General features: G+C 33.1%; 1 protein-coding gene across 2 annotated transcripts in view; it reads left to right on the top strand.

The window, feature by feature from the left end:
• The window catches only part of LOC124352873 (hypoxia-inducible factor 1-alpha-like), a 177,153-nt gene that overhangs the window by 56,896 nt on the left and 93,765 nt on the right, over positions 1–26,492 (top strand). For both annotated transcript variants that reach the window (XM_046802589.1, XM_046802588.1), the window contains exons 2-6: positions 749–936; positions 5,886–6,043; positions 9,483–9,659; positions 11,094–11,305; positions 17,108–17,214. In XM_046802589.1, the coding sequence (XP_046658545.1) occupies positions 749–936; positions 5,886–6,043; positions 9,483–9,659; positions 11,094–11,305; positions 17,108–17,214 (842 nt within the window). The remainder of the gene's footprint in view (positions 1–748; positions 937–5,885; positions 6,044–9,482; positions 9,660–11,093; positions 11,306–17,107; positions 17,215–26,492) is intronic.

Below are 26,492 nucleotides of genomic sequence, written 5' to 3' on the forward strand. Positions count from 1 at the left end.
TGACCCAAATAATGTAAGCGGAATCAATCGGGATAAATGATTTCAAATCAAAGTTTGCTATCATGCCTGGGTCCTGAACCTGCAATTTTTACTTGAGACTCATAACTCACATGAAATATTTTATGTATGAAAGTATGTTTATTTTATATTTCATTCTACGGTAATAGACTTAAATTTATCAACTGCAAACTATAAATCTGATTGTAAAATTACATGAAACATTCCTTTAAGTATTGTGATATTAGTCTGAGAAAGAATGATGTTAGGGTTACATCACTGCAGAAATGTATCTAACATGGCACTTGGGCTACATTACTGCAGAAGTGTATCTAACAGAGCACTTAATAGGAAAGAAGTATCTTGTTGGTTCAGTAAGATAGTATTCATAGATTCAGGGGTGCACTCAGCTTTGGCGAGCGCCGGAAAGGATACTGGGCCGTGACATGTTCCACCACTGTGCACCCATCACCCCGTAGACGTGTAGCAGGGCCTGGGCCCCAGTAAAATTGTCCAAAAAAACCAATCCAAGTTCAAATCTTCATAGATTAGTTTAGTAGTTGAGCATTACAATTATTACCCAGAAGCTGAAACTTTTTGGAAACTTCAATGACAAGAATAAAGTTGTGTAAACAAGACTGAGATCATCTTGTGATTCTTAATATTGCAAACTAAAAGTTTAAAAAAGGTATTTTTTAAAGGTATCTCTTTTTTGTCTATAACCTGTCTAAATTTAGACGATATGTTGCAGGAACTCTGAGCGGCGCAAAGAGAAGTCTCGAGATGCCGCACGATGCAGGCGCAGCCGAGAAACGGAGATATTTACTGACCTGGCACAAGCTCTACCATTACCTCCCAGCACCATAGCTACCCTAGACAAGGCTTCTGTAATGCGACTAGCCATCAGCTATTTGCGGATCCGCACAGTCCTCAGCACAAGTGAGTTATCATCTTTGAGTTACCACCTTATTTCTAAAAAATACAAAAAGATTCTGACTACTTTAAAATAAAATGTGACATTAGGGATTGTGAATAAATATTATAGTTATTTTGTTGATTCATAACATATTATTTTTAAAAATTTGCTGGCATTTATCAATTTCCAAAATGATGAAGATATCTTAAAACCTGTTTATATGTTTGAAATAAGTGATAATTAAGATTTAAGCAGAGCTAAAAAAAAACAGTTTGGTTCATTGTTTTTTTTTTTTTTTTATTTATGTTTTTAAATAGAAAATTCTCTATATTTAAGGTATTAGATATAATGTATTAAAATAACTATGTTACTTTCAGAATGTATTAAGTTTAGTCTAAAATAAGGTTTGCACTCCTCTTTAGCAATATTTTGAAAATTGGTGCCGAAACTATAGCTGTCACTAATAATTATTGGCTTTAACAATCTCAAAAGGGATTTTCATTTCTACATATTTCTGTGATATCCTATCGCAAACAATTTTCAAAGAAATGTAGTAACAACCTAGAAGAGCTACAAGGAGTGCTTGATTTCTGTTCACATGTATTGTTAATTAAGTATATTTGGATCTATTGTTGCTAGTTTTTTTTTGTTTAAAAAAAAGAATATGATTTAAATTTCAATTTCCGCTTATTTATTTTATGGATAACTGTTAAATGATCGTTGACATAATGTAATAGAAAAGTAAATAGTATACATATTAACTTGTTGGGCTTCATATACCAGCTCCACACAATGGTTTTCTTCCCAGTACATTATATGATTAGGAGTACAGTCATTTGCAATAAAATTTATGTTAGGGAAGGAAAGTTATATTTAATGATAGAGCGTACAATCCCACGTCCTGCTGGAAGGACCTTCCGGAAGTACTTTTGTACGCAGCGTTGCGTCCTGCCAGCAGGACTTAAGGCACTTATGGCGAATGTTTGAACTGTCCTTCCAGCAGGACGCGTCCTTCCGGCAGTACTTTTTGGTAACCAGAGCGCATTAGTGGCAGTAATACTTCAGATATGGTGTTGGGCGAACAATAAACTACTGTAAATTTTTTTTAAACTGTTTAATATGACTCTTACTGACTAATACAACAATACTGTTATCTATTTTTTAAATGTAAAATAAATGTATAAACATACGAAGTATAAAACTTGTTCCGTTACACAACAGAGAGAGAATACATGAATAAATTAAAAGTATAGAATAAGTAGCAAAAACTCAGATCTACCCAAGAAAACTTCATTAAGTATTTCAACTAATTAGTAAAATTCATTATGTATTCATATACTTAGGAAAGATATTGAAAATCTTGAGACTTATTTTCTAATATGTTTAGCTATCTCAAAGAACTAAATTCAAAAAAGTATGATTTCTATCTTGATAGCTACAGAGTCATCTTTTTCAATACATATTTAGTTCTTACGACCTACAGGGTATACAATTTTTTATATGATATTCAAAACAATCTCTGCCAGTTTGTGGGCTACACATGACAGCATTAGGTCCGCATTTCTTGCAAAAGTAGCTTGCTTTCATTTGCTTTTCCGTGCACTCTCGAGCAGATTAGACACTTCCTTTGAACTCGCTTCCGTTCGTCTCTTCTTTAGAAAGGTTAACAAGGACGTGCGAGATTACCTCCACAGGTAAATTCACTTCATCGATTAACAAAGGTTCTGCAGGTCTCTGTTTCTGGTGGAAGGCCAAATTGGTTTTTTTTTATTAATTGCAAGGCTAGTGCCTTAAAGAAGTCTGTGTGAGACTTCTTTTCAAGGGGCAGGTCTGTGAAGGTTTATATGCTAAAAAGGCATTAGTTTCCATAATACCAAATATACAAGCAAACATTCTATGATGCCACTGTTGAGTTTGCCACACCGTTTCTAGTGCTAGTCCATCTTGGCGAATGTGGTTATGTATGTCTATGGCAGGAGCTCCCATGAAGTAATCTTCTACTAGTTTTGGACGTTGCTACTTCTTTGGTGTAAGGTTTTCCGTCGTCATCATATCTTTTTTTTTTGTACATGGTTTTCCAGGTAAAGTTGTAGAGCAGGTACCTACAAACGTATGAACCTTACGATCTCTCCATCCTACACAAATAAGATCTACATTTTTTGAGCTTGCTGTAGCTGATATAAAAGACCCCTTTTCCTTAGGGCACCTCAGGACAGTTTGCTTCAGAGGATAGTTTCTATAAGCGGTTTTTAACCATCCCTAAAAAATACAAACCTCTTTCCTTTAACTGAATACTGGTCTTTACAGAAGAAAACCAAGAATCTCCTACAACTATTCGGACCAGTTCCATGCCACGGTTCAGTCAATCGTAGCGTTGTTGCAGTTCCGGCACCAAAGTCCTTTTGCCATTTTTTTTTTTTCATTTCTTCTTTCCCCTCATTGATTTCTTGATCCCAATCATGATTCTTGATGTGCTATCACAAATAGTTTTTACTTCACAACCAACTCCTTTAGGTTTCCTTTTAATTTTCATCACAGCAGGCATGCCATTTTCACGGTAGTTGCCTTTCCCGTACCAAGCAAACATGGATTCATTCTACAGTTAATTTGAAACCTGGGGAAAAACTCTGCCTCCAATGTGTTACGGACATGTTGATGAGAGGCCCTAACTTGATGCCACCTATCTCCATTCCTTTTATCTTCAGGCATGGCAAATGCCATTGCCATTAAAATTTCTTCAAAACAGACCTTGGTTCATGCAGACCAATCCCAAACCTAGAACCAAAAGCTGGAGCAGGAAAGAGGCCGTCGGTTTCCGTAGACCAGTAGTTGCGGCGGACCCCTAACATATTTATACTCATGGCGTACAAAATACCAATTGACTTGAAAAAACTCATGTCTCGAAATTGGTTTTCTTCTATCCCTCAAATGAGCATTTGAACAAACTAAAATATGGGTTTATGTCATGAATGGGGAAAAAAATTAGCCAAAAAAAATCCATTTCATTGAGGGATAGAATTTCTTGATTAGTATTGAGCAAGTGAAAACGAGGTTTGTATTGATGGTCCTTGAATTGATCAATATTTACATGTTTACCAAAGTCCCACTCAGTGTCATTAACTAAAAACTAAGTTTGAATTATTATAGATTTCCTCTGCATCTGCAGGTAAATCAATAATACTGTTTGATCCGCTATCAAAGGTCTTCATTTTCATCATTAGATTTATCGGATGATGATGACGACGAACTGTTTTCAGCACTGGTCAGTTGAACGGTAGTCTTCCTCCTTTTACTTTTCTGGGCATCACCTGAAACAAAGAAATTGTTTTAGATGATGCCTTTTTAATAATAAACAAACATTTATCCGAACTTTTTTTAATGTGACAAATATTACGAGTTTTACGTGTGCCAAAAAGTCCGTCATCTATACTTGTCCCCTTTGAAACTATCCTGGTAATGAATAACTTTACTATTCAAGTACGACCAAAAATATACTAAGAAACCCAGTTTTAATTTATCAACTATTAATAAATGGTAGAAAGTGAAAAGTTTTCTCTTACCTGATAGCGTTGCAGGTGATATGAGCTGGCGGAGTAGGCCTATAGCGGCGGCTGGCAGCAGGCGTCACACCGGGCAGCGATGACAGCTCGACCATCACTTGAGAAAAAGTCTTTTAGCAAACATCTAGTTGTTTTTTTGTCAATGTCCCACAGAACTGTTGCACAACTACACGTCACTTTAATTACAGTACCATTACACTTAGTGGTATCATAACTACTACGAAATAACGAGCGACTCCATGCATTTCCACTACTATTTGGAGTATCAAAATAAGTAGCGAAAACATACACACGGTCACCCTTTCCTATAATCGCCGCCATTTCTGAACGTCAGAGCTACCAACTTCAGACTTGCATGCGCTAATTCGTTACATTTCCCTCTTTCTAATGGGACCAAAAACGGTCCTGCCAGCAGGACTTTTCGTCCTCGTGTAAGCAGTTGAATTACGTCCTCAAATGAGAACGTAACGTCCTGCCGGCAGTGCCTTGTACGCTCTATGATTAAATGTCAGTTATTTCCAAGATAAAGATTATTACAGTATTTTTTCGTAATAAAATTTATACAGCTTTATAAACCTTACTTAATTGTCATGAACTGTTCTTTCATCTTGGCAGCTGTTAGGAAGGAACTGCAAGCTAACTCATTCTCTATTGCAAATGGTATAATATCAAACAACTATTGTGTTTTAAGAAATAAAACCATCTTCACTGTATTTGTAGTTTGTACATTGTCCTTTTTTATTCTGTAATATTGAAGTTTGTTTTTCAACGATTGGGATTGATTATGCAGAGGCTGATTAAGAGGTACAAGTCATGAATTTTGGCTTCTGTTGAACCATAATATGTATGAGTAGGTCAGATATAGATGTAATACAATTACAGTTAAACAACTTCAAGCATAAAACCCTTACATTGATTCTCATACTTATTAGGATCGTTCAAAAGTTGTATTGTTTATCCTCATCCAGATCTTTTAAGTGAAGTAACTTGAATTAATATTCAAAGAAAATTCCTTGATTTCCTCATGAGCCATTCTTCTGAATTGCTATTGCATTGCAAATTATTACTAGCCTATAATTTAAAATGTAGTAAAAGTTGCCTGAAATAACAAGTTAAATACAGGAATACCAATTCGTCCTCCATGCTTTTTATCATCCAAGTGTAACTATCCTCTGCACGCAGTAATATAATGTATAACAATTTTTAGTAGTCTAACTCAAACATTACTCATATACTTTGCATGAAAACAAACTTATAAACACCATTTTGTCGACTATTTGAGTCAGACTTTGGTAATGCTCAAACAATACAATCATCCCTTACATTCATCTGTGTGACATAATAAGATTAATATGGTCCATCTTCTTAATTAAACAGAGAACAAGTCACCAACTATTACTAACGTGTTTCAGTTCCGAGCGAGGTGATACCTGTAAAACCCAGCCCCACAGATGAACAGCATGATTCCTTGTTTCTAAAGGCCCTTGAAGGTTTTCTTCTCGTTGTGTCAGCAGACGGTGACATCGTCTTCCTCTCAGAAAATGTCAGCGAGTACCTTGGGTTGTCACAGGTAATGTTTGTTTATGGTTAAAAGTATAGTTTGACTGAATTTTATATTTATAAGCAACTTTATTTTGAGTTGTTTATTTCCACAATCGATCAATAGTTACTTTATTTACTTATTCATCAAGAACTGTTACAGGACACTGTGAAAGTGTACAAACTATTGTCATGACAGTTTGAAATATTCCATGTGAAGTCAGTAACAAGTCTAAGGTTGTAGTACAAGAGGTCTCATTGCAAGCTTGGACGTTTGGCTATATTATTTATCAATAATTGTAAAGAGATTGTAATTAAAAATGTTAATACCAATCAGTATAGCAAGAAACTAATGTTCTATCCTCATATAAAGTTTAAACAGTATATCTCAAGCCTAAGTGCAATAAACAACTGATTATTTGCCACAACCCAGATTGCAATGACAAGTCGCGTACTATAATTGGAAAAATAATATTGTCAAGGTTGAAATTTCAAATTAGAACAATTCAATTAAATGAATTAGGCACCCTTCTTACGTTAAAAGTAATTCTATATATAATGTTAAAAAAAGGCCAAAAGTTTTTTGGCTAGTTTGCTTAAGAGGCATGAGTGATGACTTCAACGATATAAATACATACAGCTGTCAAGATATCAAAGTCCTTGAGATTCTCTTAACAGAATTCTTGTGGTAGCAGATCTGCTATGATCTGTAAACTCCAATTCTGCGGTACCAGGACACAGTGGAGGTTTACAGAGGACGAGACTCCACAAAGTTTTTCCATATCGAGCATGTGCCTCAAATAGAACATAATTTGCCACTTTTAATACTAAAGCATCCTCTTCAATGCAAAGATCACAATGCCTAGTCTAAGAAACAGATGACCAATGTAATTTGCCAACCTAAGGCAAATTAGTTGATTCTAACATCAGTGATACAAACTGATTAAAATTAGTAATAAAGAGATAGTACAATCATTATACACTATCTAACATATGGAAAAAATACATAACAATGTAATAAATTATTGTATATTTGATTGTGGTAACGTAACAACATTAAGTGAAACAATCTGACAAGAACATATTAATCAGTAATGTCTGTCCATCTGGTGCCGACTGGAAAAATAGAAAACATTATTCTCTATTTGCAACAGATCGGACAAGAAAACTTGGATTTGCCTTTTTTGATGATTAAGTTACTGTATCGGTTCCTCTGATCAATCTCACATACCAAGTGCAGGTGTGGAATCAATATTTATGTCGCATTATATTGACAGTGGCCAATGAAATGGGCTTGATTGAATTGCTAAACAGATTTGCCCAACCATGAACGGCTCACTCTCTGTTCTGAATTTGAAGAAGTTAAACCGGATACCATGGACTGTGTTATGAGCACAGATTGCACTTTAATCAGTCATTGCGTTTTTGGTCATGTATTGTTTTTACGTAATTCATTAACATATACGCATATAAAAAAATTATTACATTCCTGTATGAAACTAAAACGTGAAAATTCTATATTGTTTAAATTTATTATTGTGTTATATATACATCATATAAAGATTCCAGGTTTTAAAGTGACTTTGCATTTATATTTTTGACTGACAAAGTGCAAAACATTATCTAGTTATTGTTCTTCATCCTGTAAAATATAGAGTTACAGTATGAATTTTGTCATTATTGGACTTTCATTTATTTGTATGAGATTCTAGTGAGTATGCTTTTTGAGCATTTATAAATAACTATAAATTACTTGTTGTTAAATAATGTGTTATAAAAATACATAAAATCTGTTGAGTTTGTGATTTTGAGTAATAAATATGACAATTTAAATTGTTTTTTATGGTGTATCCACCAAACTAGTAAACAAAACTGCCATTGACCTTTTATATCCTTCTAATCAAATGTTACAATAACAACTAATTATGTTTATTGTTGTTAACAATGCAGTGCAATGATTCATCTATTTTTCAGTATTATAATGAGCATTTATATTGGTTTTAACATACAGGGTAATCAAAATGTATGACATCCATCATCTCCTTTAAACTTTTCTTCAGAAATACAAGTTCCTGTTGAGTTTTAAAAAATCCATCCGAAGTCGTGTTAAGGCTTACAATTTTGAAAAATAAAATGAGAAGACTTGTCATGTTGTACATCAAATTAAAGGTCTACAAAAGAAAAAACCAATAATACTACTCTGGATGCCACGTGTATTATATAATCAAAAACTTGAGGGTGAAAACTTTGCAAAGGATTGCTAACATATATGGGCCAAAATATATATGGCACAACTATTACAAAACCTTTAAATTCAAGAAAAGATGTTCTACAAAGTAAAATACCAACAAGGTTTGAGTACCCAAAACCACATGTCATGTTTAAGATAGGAGGAAGGGAGCTTGAGAAATGTTCTCAAGTTAATTTTTAAGATCATCATGAACTCTGGAACATAACACACATTATGATCCAAAAGCTTGGGTCCTTCTTCCTTAATATATCTCAGGCTAGGACTAAGTTTATTTTGATCTTTCATATCCCTGTTACAGAAATATGATAAATCAACGGAAGGCAGCATTTTGGTGTCCAGTGTCAGTTGGTTCCTGGGTGTTTTTGCTTTTTTCATGTTTATTGAACGCTAGTAGGTTGGACTGAATAAGTTGACTATATTTTGCCCTAGTATGTTTTGCTATCATTTTGGCATGAAGAATAGTTTTATAAAATAGATGGGGCATTGTCTGATAAAAGAGTTATTTACCTGTGAGCCATTGATACACAGATATGAGATAAATGTCTGTATTCAGCACTTTATAATCTGTAACTGAGAATACACAGATGTGACATAGTGCCTATGTTCAGAACTTATAATCTGTGGAGGTAACTGAGAATAAAGATTGAGGCAGACTTAGTAATATAAAGACTAACAAGACTGTACTATGTAATTTCAGAGTTTGAGTTCATAATAAAGGAGAGAAGGGTGACAATTACCCCCAATAATATTTCAGATGATGGAAACTTTACCATAGAAAGTTTAAAGTACAATTGTATTGTGGTAAAATTCATCTGAGTAAACCTATTGCTTGTATTAAATGCAGTGTAAATAGGCTTGGATGAGTCTTAGATCAGTAAATATTTGTAGATTAGTAAATATTTGCTCTGATGACAAGTAACTGTCTTGTTTGCACCCTATATGTCTCATTTGTGTGAATATATGTGTGCATATGATAAAACTTACAAATGGTGAAGTGTGGGAAAATCCACTTGTCACCAGGACAATTAGAAAACTATGAACTTTAAAAAACTCTTCTTTCTCTATTTGTTATACAATGATAAGTTTTACAATGTATGTCAATTTGCAATCGTTCAGAGTATCACTGAACGTTAGCTAATGTCAGGAAAGTCCTATTTCCTTCACAATCCTTCCATTATCACAAACTTCAAATGAAGAATGTATGTCAATTGTGTGGCAGATTGAGCTCATGGGTCAGAGTATCTACGAGGTAAGCCACCCCTGCGATCACAATGAGGTGAAGGAGATTCTCACTGGTAAAGATGCAGAGAGTTTACAGAGGACATTTTTCCTGCGGATGAAGTGCACGTTGACAAGCAAAGGCAGGAACGTCAATCTCAAGTCTGCCACATACAAGGTAAGCCTAATGTCCTCTTCTTCAATTTAAGAATTTGTATATGAGAAAACAGTGTTTTACCAATCACTTGCAGTTACTGTAGATTCTATTTTGGAAATGTTAAAAGGTCTTTTCTTTGTTTAAAAGACCTTTCCACTTTAACATTAATCTCCTTAAATTGTGTATAACCACAAAAATTTAAAATTGTATAAATTAAATAGTGACAAATTAATTTTTGTCATAAATTTTTCTTACATCTATAGCCACTTGCTATTAATTACATTGAAGCTGTGTTTTAATTTTTTTCATAATTGACACTCCTTAGATGTCATTTAGAAAATGGAATATAGAGAGATCACTGTAAAACACTTTTTATAGATTTGGTAATTTCTACATTATACATTATTGTATATATTAGGGATGTAGAAAATTAACATTGCTACTACACTACTATTAATTTAAATAAGTAAATCCCATTAGTTGCTTGTAACAATTCTTATTACATTTGCCACTTTTACGTTTTAGTTATGGACACTAGTGAATATCACATCAATGTGTAGGTTGTGTGAACAGAGATTCAGCAGAGACTGGGTGCAACCAAGGGTACATCTGGTTACTTAATCAACACACTATCAAATCGCGTCACAGGGCACAATGACTTGGCCAGGCCTCTCTCTTTCCCGGATATTGTTTTTGTTTTGCTGCTGACAAAATTGATGGTATGGAATACATTTTTGTGATACACATAGTAAATTGTGTAACCATACCATCCGCAAGAAACAAACTATTATACTTACCAAATTGTACATCCGTCATACTAAACCTAAACCCAAACAATGACAAGATAGCAGCAACACATGAAAATCATGGCAATTTAATGAAATATGTATATGTTAAAATTTTGTTGCTAAAATTATTTTAATTCTCGATTGAATTAATACTGATTCCTATGTACTCATTTTGTAGATATTAAAATAATAAATGGACTTAAAGAACCTCTCATCAATAAAGAATATGTCGCCAATAAATTCAAGATATTTCATTTTTACTTATGTGTACAATTGAATAAACAAAGAAACAAAGGTAAAGATTTTATAAATGGTGCCTAGCAGGATTCTATTGCACCACTCAATAGTTTTGTTTGTTACCATTAAAGCAAATCTGGCATTAGAAGTGCTAGTTGTCACTAGCAAGCTCCCACTACCACTGAACTGCAACAAATATCAGTGGTAAATTCAAATCTTGACTATTCCTCTAAATAAAGTAGCTTCAAACAATAACTAACTGGAAACTACAAGTTTTTAAAAAAGGTAAACTGTCATTATAATTTTAAATAAACAATGGAAGAATCTCTTCTTCTTGGCAATGGCATCGAAGCTCCATTACTGTTTGTTAACGAGCTGCATTATAGTAAATGTTTTTTAAACTGCAATAATAGTTATTGTGGACTCGTAGGTGATACACTGCACTGGTCACATGGTGAGCAGTGACGTGTCTGACAAAGACGAAGATGTGATGGATACGGACTCTTCAGCAGGATCTCAAATGTATTTGGTAGCCATCGGAGAGCCCATCCCTCACCCAGCCAACATCGAGATACCCCTGGGCCAGCAGACCTTTCTCAGCAAGCATTCACTAGACATGAAATTCACATATGCTGATGACAAGTGAGTACCAACTAGAATACAGTAGCAGTTATAAATTTATGAAATACAATTGCCAAGATTTGAGTTACAGATGGAGTTTTCTTGGACATAGAATACCAACCAAGCATTAGCGTTAAGCAGGAGTAGTCTTTTATTAGTTTTCGGTTGTTTCTTCAAGGATCAAAATGAAAATAAGTTAACTTTTATAATGACTTACATTATTATTGCACTCTGCTATAATTATTATTTTAATAGAAACAAAAGAAACAATGTTTCCAAACAAAATATCTAATAATGTCCATCATGTAAAATCATTACAAATTTACAAATTTAGGTAAAATGATTTGAAGAAGATTTCAAAATATACATCTAGATGTTAATTTCTTTTTTTATTACATCAGTATAATGAAATTTGTTAGTACTTTTTTTGTTTGGCTGTATTGTTGTAATACAATTCAAGGAGGCTTAGCACTTGCAAAGCCCCCTTCCGGGACTGTAAAATTATATTTTTGTCTGTCTGTTTGATATTGTAAGAACAAACTTACATATGGACTTAAACTTTTGCATGTAGCTTAATTTCTGTGTACGTATACAACATCGAGTGCGATGGTGGTGCATGTCACTATCACATTTGGCTGGGCATTATCAGGATGGCCACTAGAAAATCGTAGAGTAAACAAACTGAATACAGTCATTTGACATTTTAATACATGTGACAATAATTTATCTAATGAGGTTACTTTGTTGGATTGATCAGTAAGAGATTTTTCTTGAGTTCTGTTGAGTTCTTCGATAATCCATTGTATTGGTTTATTAGTATGTAGAGAAGACAGACTTCGATGATGGTGCATATTCCTACATAGGATTTGGCTGAGTTTTAGAAAAACATATAATCAAGGTTGATATCTTGAGAATGATTTTAGCTATAAACTATAAATTATACCTGTATATTATCTTAGCTATCATTAAGGGTTCTGGCAAAATTCCTCTCGTATGTCTGTGTATATGCAGTTGCGTCTGCTTTCTACAGGATATCTTAAGAACGAATTTACATTGTTTTTATTGCAAATTAATTTCTACATAGGTAACTTTGTGTTTAATGATGGGCATGTTCCTCTATGGAGTTTATAAGAATGTTTATGTAGCCTAATTATCTGTAAGATGCTAAAAAGTGTATTTACAGGTTCCTAATTTTGCTTGAAACTTGATTTCTACATAGACAAAATGAGTCATTTGAAATGAAATGCAATGAAAAATGCCTTTATTAAAGAGGCTGAGTTAGGGCTATCAAGCCCTCTCTACCACTCAACCTCAAATAGGCAGTAATTTATGCCTATTACTCAGTAGGATTGCAAAGTTTCTCTTTTGTCTGTCTGGAGGCTGTAAAAATGTCTTTTCTTTTTTCATTTTCTGTCGTCTCAAGAATGAAATGAGATATAGACTTAAAGTTTCGCATGCAACTTCACAGGATAATGTTACTTGGATGTGTGGTCTGGCATACTTATATTTTGTTTTAGGAAAGATATTAAGTGGGGAAAAAAATCTAAAGCCATTGGATGGCATGACAAGATATAGAAACATGTATTCTGTTATTATACAGTTGTGGAGAAGCATTGTAGTTGCCTCAGCAACCATTTCATCCTCTTCCATCCTAGCATTTCACTGGTAGGATATTCTGGCTGCAGAGGCATTCTTTTCTTTACTTTGTATTCAGTATGGCATCTCTACTGTGTTTCCAGAGTGAATGCAGTTCCATCGCTTGTTGCAGTTATTCTTTTTACCATTGGATTTGAGAGTTGTTTATCAATCTCATTACATATTATCCCTAATATGAGTTGGGTATCTTCCTTGTCATTCAAAGGATGATTTTCATTGCTAAAAGTTTCTATAAACACTTTCTTGACCAGTCTACTTCAGAAATTAGTGTCATGTCATTGGTCATTAGATTCATTTCTTTTGGCTCTATGCAAATGGAGAAAATAGATTTGTCTCATTGTTATAGATTTGGTTAAACAATGAATATATTGTTACTTATCATTTTGTTAGAGACATATTTAAAATTGCTTAAGGTGTACATTACAATATAATATGTTGTGGTGAATTATCAAGTTGTGTTAGTTACGTCATGTGCAATTCTTTTTTTGGCTGAGTTATAAATGATAAATAGGATGTCATTTTATAAATAAATAATGTCATTTCGAAAGCAAATGACAGGCCTCTATGAATTTAATTCAACAGTGTTTGAAATAATAAGTGAGTTGTCCCAAATTTATTTTGTGGTCTGTCTTGTGAGACATTATTCACTGTCATCACTTTGTTGTCTTTTTATGAATTATTTGAGGGTGGAAAACGTACACTTCATATTAAAAGCAAGCAATCGATTCTCTTGGTGACATTCTCTGGCTTACTGAGGTAGAGAGGAGTCATAAAAAAATTTTCGATCAGTTGGAAATAATCAGCATCAGCCCAGAGACTGGTCCTGACTGATGAAATTATATGATATTCTATCAAGATACTGATTGAATGTTTACTTTGTCTAATAGATTACATTACAACTACAGTTTCAAATTTTCGTGGTGAAATGTGATTGTGGTACCGCTTTGACCAGTGATTCACTCTCGTCAATGCAAGTAACTCTCGTAAAGTAACATTATAAAATTGAGGACACTTGATATAGTCAATGTACAGTACGTTTGTCCAAATGTGTGTTTTTCTCCACCCCACTGTATGCAGTAATGATCTGTTATTTTCTTTATTGACTCAGGTAAGTATTGAAACTGAATAGTGCTTTATTTCAACTTTTAGAAATAAATAAAAGTTGAAAAATCAATGAAGAAGAGGCTTAAGTACGTTGATTGTTATCATTATAATTCCAGGCTACTTTTCAGAACATTCAATGATCCTAATTGAGGTTGATTGGTGAGAAAGAAGTGAAGCTTATCATTTGGGGGGGGGGGGCACAGTTACACATACTACTTCAAATGTTCTGATATGCTGTCACATCTCATATCTAATATCAAATTATTTTTTAATTATTGTTGTGGTGCTATTGGTTCTGTGTATATTTAGGTCTAAAACAATAGGTTTAATTAGGGCTTAAAATTTTAAAAGTGAAGAACTAATTACATGAGAGAAATAACATTATGAAATATAGAGATAATAATAAAGACTAGCAATAATTTCTAAACAATTATTCACAGTTCATTGAGTGGCTTTCTTACAAGTCTTGAAAAGGAATAAAACCAATTATGTAAGCTGTTTGTAGACTTTGTAGCTGTCATATATTTTGTAGTAACAAAACAAATGTATGATTTTCTTGTATAAAATTTAACTTAAAATGTTAGTTTTAAGTTTTTTTTTCAATTGAATGCTTACAATAGACTGCTTAGATTCTTTTACTTGTAAACTTGGAGTTCACATAATATTTTCTTACAACAATAGACACCAACTTACTGGTTCAAACCTTTCCCATTGGTTTATTTCTTGTCAGATATACTGTTAAATTTTCATCCTACTCGTTCAGTTACAGAATGTGATTGGATAAAGAATGATAAGACGTACTTACAATGGCCGTACTAGTAACAACTATTTACTAAATACCTATGTGGAAATTGATTGGCTGGAAGATTTTACGATCCAGCGGATAATTTTAAACTCAGGTAGTCACAAAATGTTTCTGCTTGAGCAACATGGACAGGGTCAGAATTGTGTTCAGCATATTAAATATGTCTATATATCATATGGTGTGATGTTAGCTATGAATACATGAAATAATAGTTTATGTCTATACATAAGATTTAAAAAATACATTGTGACCCTTACAGATACAATCAATTTTACTAGCTTGATATTGAACATTTAAGTCAATGAGATGCTTCTGACTTAACAAATCTAGTTCTGATATTACTTGAAAACAATCATTCATGATGTGAGTCATTGTTCGTCAGTCCACACCAAAACCACAGGATTGATTATCTGCCTCCTTAACCCTTTTAACCCCGGTCATTAAATCAAGTGATGTGCCAGAAATCCCAAGCCATTTTCAGACAAAATGTAAGGGTTTTGTAAAAAATTCATAACTCAGTTATTTCTTAAGATATTTAGGTAATTCTTTTTTTGTTTTACTTCTTTATACATGTAGCTTACAGAAATATACAAATAAAATTATTATTTTGAAAATAATTTTTTTTACATACATATACATATATAAAAAATATAAAAATGAAAAAATTTCAAGTTTGATCATGGAAACCATATAGATAAAAAAATATTTGACACAAAAATACCCATTTACTTTATGATATATTTAATCCTTAATAAAAGGAAACAAAAATTATAGGCCTACCTTATTTAAAAGTGGAGTAACATCAATTTTTGTAAAGCCGTCTAAATTTTTCTTTTTGTCATTTCTGGGCAAGGCAATGTAACAAGACCTTTGAAATTCACAGTACTTAAAATAAACATAAAACCAAAGTTATTTCTGACAAAATAACTAAAATTGTTCATAATCTAAATTTTAAAAAAGTTTTAAAACAATATTTACATCACTACAAAATGTTTTAGCACTTGTGGTCACCAAAACAATTGGGGTGAATTCCTTTCTGGCAACTAGGTTACTAATTAGTGTATTTTCACTTACGGGAGACTTTGAACGATGTCTTTTACTCATTTTGAAATCAAACAAATAATAAACTAAACTTTAACTGCCGTACTTTACACTGCTTTAACCTAAAAACTGTGAAGAAAACGGAATATTCACAACCACGTGATATACAGCTGTCTGCAACAAGCGTGAACAGTCAGTCGAGACGAACTGCAATTGCTCAGTCACAGACTGACAAAATACGAAGTCAAACCATTACAAACTAATATATTTCGATGCAAAATATCTTTGTGCACAAGTCTGTGAAATTTCAAAGCATTTGGTGAAATAGGTTGCCAGTAAAGTAATAAAAAGTGCACGTCCGCACTATACGGACGTCGGGAGTTGACACCATTTTTATGACATCCATATAGTACGGACGTCAGGGTTAAAAGGGTTAATTAGCAATAGTTGCATTGCACAACTCCTGTATAGAATGAAACAAAGTACAATCTTTCCTGTGGAGACCAATTCCATAAAGTTCTTTTCTTAGGTTGTCTATTAAGGTTTTGTTTTGCCTGTTAACGGTTCTCAAATTGTTATCCTAGTGGAATGAGTTCAGAAGCTGCCAGCATGATACTTGGATGCTCTCATTTTATGTTGTTTAGAAGATTTCATCCAGCTTTTCTGGGTTGAAGGATCTTGCAAAATGGGAAAATCTTCTTTCCATCAAACTTTTAGCAAAAGTTTACTTTCTGACGTGATAGTTAGGCCAAAATATGTACATCAAAGTTGCGTGTGATACAGTATGTAGAGTTGGTGAAGCGTCTTTCTTATGTTATAGTTATGCACATATAGCAAAATGTTACATCAGATTATTTGGAGTGTAGTAAAGAAAACTTTAATCAATACTTTACTTTACTTCTCTTTCAGATCGGATATTAATTACACAGGTTTCAAGCCAATCTGCTCATCTTGATACCCAGTAGTCAAACCTGGACTTATGATTCAACTATTCAGTTTTTATAATCATGTGATTGTTGGATTCAGGTTAATATGTGGTTAAACTTAGCTGTAGCATACTAATACATTTTTAGTTTACACTTTTATAAAATAATTAACATTGCGTTCCTTGGTATGAATTAATATTGATTTATATATACATTTTTCAGCAATTACTTCTTTTTAAATTTTACTAAACAGCATAGTAAGATGTGTATTGAAATTATAATTTTCCACAGAATGGCAGAATTCCTGGGCTACGACCCTGACTCTCTGGTTGGCAAATCCATGTTTGAGCTGTACCATGCACAAGACAGTCAGGCAGTGGTCAAATCATTCAAAGACTGTAAGTAGTTAACTTTATCAATGAAATAGAGTTGGTTAGTTTTTTATTGTATTCCTTGAAAAAAATTAGGGTTCCAAACATTCTTTGAGGTGCACCATCTGCTAATTTTAAGGGCAGTGGAAAGGGTCAGGTTAAAGATGATTTATTTATGATGCCAACAAGGGAACTATTGTAACACCACTGCGGTGCCTTAATAACCTTGATATAAATCCTTAAATTCTTTCCAAAACTTTTGAAACATCAAATAGCTTGTTTTATCAAATGTTATAACTAGCAGAATATGATATGTGTGAAAAATTCAATTCATACATTACAAAAATCTATTTATATTTAAAGTCAAATTAGAAATTGATATCATTGACCTAGTATTCATCTAGTTACAAGACACTCCTGAATTAATATAATGGAAATATTTATATAGGTAAACTCAGAATGAAACACAGAAAATGAAGGTGTAATTTATTTTCTATATGGGACTGAGTGAGCCTATAATTAGTTATTGTGCAAACTTGGGTTTTTTCTTGACAGTAGACATTCCTAATACAGCTCCCAGATTATCATTCACTTTTACAGGCATTAATAAATTGCCTCCCTAGGACCATCATGACATGTAGCTTTACTCTCAGTTATATAAAAGATTTGTACAAAAAGTAACAAGACTTTTTAAGTTTCTTTGGTTTGGAGAGTCTGATTGTGAAATTTGTTTTAATATGTTGGTTCTCATATCTCCTAAATACAATTTCCAGCTGCATTCATTGTTTACATTTTCAGTGACAATTGCTAAGATTAGACGTGTTTTAAGAAATAAATTAAAGAATTTGTATCAAAATTTAATGTGAAAAATTAAATAAAGTGTAACAAAGTGTGGGGAATGTTAACAAAGGCCTATGGTGAGTCTGCTATAAGTAAAACAAGGGTGTACGATTTGCATAAACATTTCAAAGATGGCTGTAAAGACATTGAACATGATGAATGCTCCGGAAAGCCAGCACATCAACAACTGACGAAAACGTGAAGAAGTGGAAGAAATTGTTATGAACTATCGCCGTATTATGATTAGAAAAGTCGATTATACTGCCAAGCTTGTGGCACTTTACTACATTAGGAAACATAATAACCAAATGTGGTCAGTAATAACTGGTTGGTACTAGTAAATCAGTTTTTATGTGCACATAAAAAAAAGTCTGCTCAAACTCTGAAAGATATTTGTTGCGGGTAGCTCTGCAACAGATACAGAAAATATGTTCCAACCTTCCTCCTGTGAAAGTATTTGATGAAATCAGAATTAAGGCAGAAATATGAAACTGCTAAACTATCTTCGCCTTCGTTGTGATTGTTCCTAATTAAACTGTAATTATGGAGATCACTTCTGCTGGTAAAATTGAATTGAAGGCATAATATAATTTTTGCATTGGAGAGGGCTATCACAATCTCACATGTAGTAGGGATTCAGCTACATGATTGCTAGCAGATTGTTGTGGACAGCAAGTGGCAAGTTATAAAAACGGCAGCAATCATGTGAGCAAATCAATCATGTAATAAAACGATAAAAGTGCTAAGAACTTGCAAACAATTTATTTGTATAAACTTGTTTTTTAATCCAGTGAGCAAGTAATATAAATCCAATATCAATGCAAAAGAAATTATACAATCAATAATGTATATTATTAATCCTTACTATCTTTGTTTAAATGAAAAATTATTGTTATAAAATTTTAACACAAGCACATGATCAATCGGCTGGGTTGCCACTCTTTATTACTCTTATTTCTGTCCATCTGTAGCATTTTCATGTCTGCATGGTGGTAGAGTCCATACTGCATTGTCACCCATCTTTGCACCTACATTTGCTAGATCACAAGAGCCTCATGAATCATCACTCAGATGCCCTTCAAATTATTTGACTATGATGTAGTCTTCCTTGAGATCCAGGTCTGAGTTAAATGAAAAGTGGAAAATTAAATTTAGGATTACTAAATACAAAAAGTAAATGCTCAACGGGTTTCGAGAATATTGTCTGATAAAATGATCAGTGATCTCTGATTGCTGTTTCCTGAAAATTATGAAACTGAATGGAGGAATCTTTGTTTAAAAAACGTGATGGGATGAGCTTTGAATTCAATAATTCTTTATACAACAGTACAGTGGATGTCACAAAGTCTCTGATAAACCCAAAAAGATCGAATTTTTAATAACAGGAAGACCACTGTGTTTTGGACCAAAAGGGCGTATTGTTTATCCAGGTCTCAAAACTGAGAATTACTTGTGGTTTATTCACTTCTGGAGTTTTCTGATATGTAATAACAAACAGTGTTCCTGTTAAAATGAAATTAGTTTCGAATTTATGGAAATTATTTTAGTTATGAGCATAGCAAAAAATAACTTAACCAAACAACTTTCATCTTTTATCTTAACTGGAAAACGTTGTTAGGGAATCAGAGCTTCCAAACTAGTACTGAGTTTAAAGATAACATAAAGAAAATCGATCTCAAGAAATTTACAGCAACATTTCTATGAAGAGGATAGATTATTATCAAGTTGATTTGAGAGGGTGTCTACTGATATGATTAATGTATCAATGTTCAAAAAAATCCACTCAAAAGTTACATGTGTATCAAAATTGCAATAGTAAATTCTTCACACTCATTTCTAGCCTTTCGGAAGTTACATCAGTGTAGGATAAGATATCTGTCAAATTGATGAATTAGATTTTGTATTACAAGTACAGTTCAATTTCGTTTTGAACATATCTCATGTGAGTGGTTTCATAAAATCTTGCAGCATGTGTCCGCTGTTTTGTAAATAACTCTATTATTTTATATGGTGTGGTTTGTTATGAGCATCTATTATCATAACTGATACAAAGTATAAAGTATCTTCCATGAATTTTGAAAAGATCCAGGAGACTTCCAGTGGGAAATTGTTGAAAATTGTGGGAAATAATTGGTGAGTTTTAGACCATATAGTCCTGATCATATATTCGAAGGATGTGGCAAATAAAACAACCACTGAAGTTTATGAATTTGGAATGTTAGAAATCAATCAACTCATTAAATGAATAATAGATTAGATGGAGTCTACTTTGGTAGACAAACCATTAGTCTGATCTGATTCATTCTCAATATTTTTGTTAGTCAGAATCTTGCATTGTCCAATCCGAATTTCCACAGGTGCAAAATGTAAAGAAATATTCATATCCCCATTTTAAGGAATATGAAGAAAAGGAAACAAATGCTTTAGAGCAGTATTAGTACTTCTACTATTAGCACCTTGGAAAGTAACTTGATTTAAAAATTAAAAAAGGATGTAACCCAATTCCATTGATTGTCTTTTTGGTTTTACACTGTCATAAGCAACCCATGTTTCATCACCAGTGACTATGTGGTTAAGAACTTCGACACCTTCTTCATGATGTAAGAGATTTTAGAACTTGTCTCCTTCTCTTTGTTTAGAGTTCATCAGACAAGAGTTTGGATACCCATTTGTCTCTATTTGTATAATAATGAAGTCTCTAAGTTAAAATTTCATTAACTAGAGTTCTTATATCTCTAGCAAATGCTTTTAAAGATCTGTGATATGAACCATTGATTTTCTCTAACTTTATTATTGATTTGATTTGTTCGGGGAGATCATCAGTAACCACAAATGGTTAGTCACTTAAATTTTTGTTGTGAATAGTTTGCTATTATGTTTTCTCCATACACAGACTATAATTCACAATGGATTTCCACCAGTTGTATTTTCTTTACTACAAGAAATCGAAAAGACTTCAGTCAGCAGGAAATTAGATTGTGGCTGTCATTTTTAACAGTATTTTACAGTTCTTAGAATGGCATAGCAAACTTCACCATTACACTACCAGATCGTACAAATAACTCCAAGAAACAAAAAGGAAAAATATCAATGTACAAAATATAACACTGAATTTTACTGCCAATAAAACGATAAAATTCAAGAATGATTAACCCTTTGAGTGCCAATAAAAAAAAACATTAACAAAAACTTTATGAGCAAAACATTTTGTTTTTTATTTTGGCACAACATAGTGTTAATGAAATATTTTATTTTTTCTCTTTCAGTTATGCTATCTTATACTCCATTTAATTCTTTACAAAAAGGCATATAAACACTTTTTTATACTTATAAATAAAGTTTGGAAAATAAATATGAAAATATGAACCGCTACAAAACTAGAAAGTTTCTAACCTAACCTAACACTCTGTGTAATGTCTACACTGCAAATGCTTGAATCAATGCCTGCAATACTAGGTCTTCATTGTCAACAATGTGTTTACGACTCATTGTTTATATATATATCACTGAACAAACACTAAAAAGTATACAAATGTATTTAGTAATGTACTAGCTGCTAACGATCACCGTAACTCACGGTCGTCATTGTTCTACTTACTCACAGACTAGAACAACATACACAAACGAAATAATATGAAGATACTAACACTACAAACCCATTTACATTTAAAAACTTTCAATATTTGCAATCATTTGTGAAATTAACACCAGCGCAAACAAAACATGTGACGGCTAGATGTCCGTCTAGCTGTCGATTCTAAACTCGACTGGTGCTCTCTTTACAACCGCCGTAAAAATTAGAATCTACCCAGAATGTAACAAAACCTTCATCAAAAGTTACGTTGAAGCCTTGGGAATGCGTATGTATAGTCATCGAGCCAATTTAGATAAATACTATATAAAATATAAGCGTTCTGCAGAAGTCGCAAATAGCGGCACTCAAAGGGTTAATTCCACTTAAAATAAATAACATGCTTAATAAGCCTTGTTTCTAACTGCATTATACACATAACTCAATGCAAGTTTTGTCCTGTTATTTTAATATGTCTTATTGCATCACTCTGGGTGCCATTTCGTGTCTGTATCTGATTACTAGTAAGTGATGCCAGTGGAACCACTCATCAGTGTTGTTTGTGCGCATTTAAAATGCCTATGAGAATTGAATATGTGATTTGTTTTATTTAAATGCAACGGAATTAAAGTGATCACAATATTTATAAAATGATTAGTATAGTGTATGAAGAAAGAGCTGCTGAGTGAGGGGATTGTGTTGTATGGGTTCAAGCATTTTAAGGTGATGGCCATACAAATGTTCAAAATTGAACATTGATGTTAACCATCTGTCATTCATTACTAAAGAATAATGCAAAAAATTGGTGTAAAAGTTAAGTGGACATTCTTGCTTTTGCCCCAAGATCAATTGAGACATTTTATGAGATATTGGTGAAATTACATAATCAACCCAAAACAAAAGACCTGGCATAATCAGTAAGGGAGTAATTTTTATTCATAACCACATTCTTTTGAATTCCAAGATCTGACTGCAATATATTTTTCTAGAAACCACTTCATTACTCTCGAATTAGCCCTCACTTGCTACCACTTGTCCATACGCTTGAAATACAATACAGGCAGTTTGTGCCATGTGGATATCAATCATGTCAAAACAGCCATTCTGCTCTACAACATGCATATACGAGGGCTATTCGGAAAGTAGATTACGTTTTGGAATTAAAAATTAACAAAGTATAGGAAACAATTTTTATCATATACATATGAAAGCCACTCTTAAATACTACTTTTCAACATAGTCGCCATTCAAATTTAGGCACTTATCATATCGATGGATGAGCTTGACAATGCCTTCCTCATAAAATTCTGCCGCCTGTGTCTTCAACCAGTTTGTCACTTCTTGCTGCAGCTCTGTGTCGTCGTCAAAGCGCTGCGTTGCCAGCCACTTCTTCATTGTTGGGAACAAGTGGTAGTCACTTGGTGCAAGATCCGGGCTGTATGGTGGATGAGGAAACAACTCCCACTGGAATGGTTCGAAAACTTCACGTGTGCGATTTGCCGTGTGAGGTCGAGCGTTATCGTGAATCAACAGAATTTTCGAGCTCAACTTTCCCCTACGCTTGTTTTGGATCGCTCTTCTGAGGTTGTTTAACGTTTGGCAATACCTTTCTGAGTTGATTGTAGTGCCTCGGTTCAGGAAATCAACAAGAATTACACCTTTCTTGTCCCAAAAAAACCGTCGCCATAACCTTTCTTGCCGACATCGTTTGCAAACATTTTCTTGGTTTGTGAGGTGAACTTGTGTGTCCCCACTCCATTGACTGCAATTTGGTCTCGCAGTTAACATGTTTCACCCATGTTTCATCACCAGTTACGATGCGATCGAGTAGTGATTCACCCTCTTTGTCGTAAGCATCCAAAATTGTTAACGCTGCAGCCATGCGCTGGTTTTTGTGGACGTCGGTCGGTCAGGATTTTCGGTACCCATCTTGCACAAAACTTGTGGAAGCCAAGCTTATCAGTGACGATTTCGTATAACAAAGTTCGTGAAATTTGAGGGAAACTAAGCGAGAGTTCCGTTATGGTTAACCGTCAATTTTCTCGGACCTGAGCGGTGGGACGTCCTGACACCAAGATGGCCGCGCTAGTCCCGCCCCTGGCGGCCACAGCGCAAAACGTAATCAACTTTCTGAATAGCCCTCGTATGTTTGTATTTCAGAATATTCAATTTTGAAGAATATGTTGTCAGACTCCTTCAAGTTTGATGTGAGCTCCTAATTCCTGATAACAATGATGGTTTTATCTCCATTATAGTTAAATAGATATGTTTCTTTTTATTAATTAGTCTTCTGTGTATACTGACATGCTTTATTTTAGTTTTATCATGATTGATCTCTCAATTTCTAATAATAGTAACTTTGCTGTTGATTTATTAGTTTGAATTCCTATGCATACAGTTGAATTCCGAAAGTCTTGTCCTTAAGTTCATGTCATTATTATATAGGTCTTGGACAATTTGTCATAACGGTACATAAGGGTACTTTTCAGTAAACTAAGCGAACAATATTTTCTTGCTGGTTCAATCGATCAGTGTTCACATAACGTAGCTATGGTAGGAAGGATTGATTCAATTTGAATGTTCAATTCAGCTCCAGTTCACCTTTATTGCAGTGTTTGGTATATGACGTTGCCTCAGACTTAACTCCTGGAATCTGGAGTCATGTCCGTCTGAAGAGATCCAAATAAAGTCGGTGATGAAAAAACTTAAAACGAACCTTAACATCGATTCGACATCAGAGATACCTAGACTACAAGATACAACAATATAGAGTAATCTGAGTGAAGTGGCAGGCTTATTGTCTCATCAGATGCACAACTGAGAGCACTATGATGTTTCTTACACAATCTCTAAGCATGGTGGAGCAACCGAGTTTATTACACAAAACATAGCTGTGGTAGGAAGTGTTGATTCAATTTGAATGTTGAATTTAGCTACAGTTCACCTTCCTTTTATTGGATCAATGTTGTTACAGTAAAAGCTTAAGACATTGATGTAGTTTTTTTTTTTTTTTTTTTTTTTTTTTATTACCGGTAAGTCTTTTGTAAGACTCAGACAGCTAAGAATTGAAACGGAATCACATGAGTACTTCATCATAAACAAAATCTTGATTGTTTTTATTTTCGGAAACTTCACGTTTTTGAGCTTTAATAATAGGTTTTAAAAAATGTTAATTTTCTAATAATTTATTTTCAAAAATGTATATTAAAAATGAAAAATGGTGTTTGAAGAACTTTGTGTTACAAGCTCATTTCATAACAAATTTCACTTACTTGAACACACACACTTACTCTAATAATGTTGACTGATGTACTGTTTGTCACCATTCCAGCAGTGTTACAACAGTCTTACTTGGTCTTCTGTGATAAACTTCACTTAGAGTGTTGTTTAACAAATGTACTTCTTTGAGTATTGTACAGGTTAAATATTTCCATTATGTTTTATTCCGAATTTAATTTGTTTTTTCTAAAAATAACATTAATATTTTCTCATAAACAAATCTTATAATTTAAATGGAACTTGCACAATTTATTAACCTCTAGTAAGACACATTACAATAGCCACATTTCTTCAAAAACATTTTTGTCAACAGATTGTAACGTTACAAAAAAATAAAAACAAAACATACTATTAAAATTGTATTTTTTCTTAATTATGGTTGAAAATTTAGAAATAAGATTGCCAATGAAGCCTATGATACCTGGCTTCCCTTGAAGCTGCCAACTAGAAAGGGCTACTTACTGACCAAACGAATTCACAAAAGTTTGCCATTTTATAGAAAAAACAATCAACACGGATATTGTGTAATACATTGGTCTCAATAAATTGTGCTTTTTAATTTAAATTATAGAAAGAAATTAGTTTTAATATTCATTAAGTTCTTGGTAGTTATGTTAATTTTATTACAAATTAGTATGCAGCTTAAATGCTATATTTTCCTTTTCATATATTATATATATTGAAGATTTTTTTTATCATATAGGGTTTTGAGAAATTTGGCAAAAAATTTTAAAACAGCTTCAATTGTGACTAGATTGCAAAACCGTAATTTAAATTGTTTTAAAGTATAGACATTTAAAATTAAAAGCAGAAAGGCATATGTGAAAAGATAAGACATGTGGAAAAACAATATTTTTGTGTATTTTAACCCATTTAATCGTTTCAGTTTAAATAAAAAAAAAACTTTGTAGTCGTGACTTCAGCCTAGTATAATAAAAGAGTTTATTCTTTTATACATTTAGTTATTTAAATTTTTCTCAAATTTTTAACTAAATTGCCATCCACTCTGTATTTATAAATTCAATTTAAAGCATGTACATAGAAAAATTCAGACAATGAATTATAGAAAATAAGAAAGATTTTAGTAAAAATAAAAACAATCCAGTTATACATATCTCATCACAGCTAGGATACTAAAGGAATGGTGAGTACAGTTGAGACACATGAAATTTTTGATCAAATCCCACATAGAAACAAAACATCTTTTTTGAACTAAAAATAATATTGTCAGAAAGTCATGTAGCAATTACAAACACAACTTCAAGTCCCTATTTACAGATAATTATTTGGTGTAAGTGTTAAATGACAATGTCACAACCTAATCTATAATTTAATTTCTGATTACATATTATCATCAAATATACAACCACAGACTTGGAACACACCAGAGTACGAGGTCAGTTAAGGCATTGTCACCAACCCACCATACTGTACAAACACTGTGTGGTAATACATAAGGCATGAGAGAAAGTTTGGATCAATTAGATGGTGACATGGTTTAATTTCTGATGTTGTAGGCATTACTGTATTCAGTGTACAAACTGAACAGAATCGACCAACAAACAGGTTCGCTCCCAGGTACATGCACCACAGTCAGGTTATGCTTGCAACCAAT

The sequence above is a fragment of the Homalodisca vitripennis genome, chromosome 1 (assembly GCF_021130785.1).
Source record: "Homalodisca vitripennis isolate AUS2020 chromosome 1, UT_GWSS_2.1, whole genome shotgun sequence".
NCBI lineage: Eukaryota > Metazoa > Arthropoda > Insecta > Hemiptera > Cicadellidae > Homalodisca > Homalodisca vitripennis.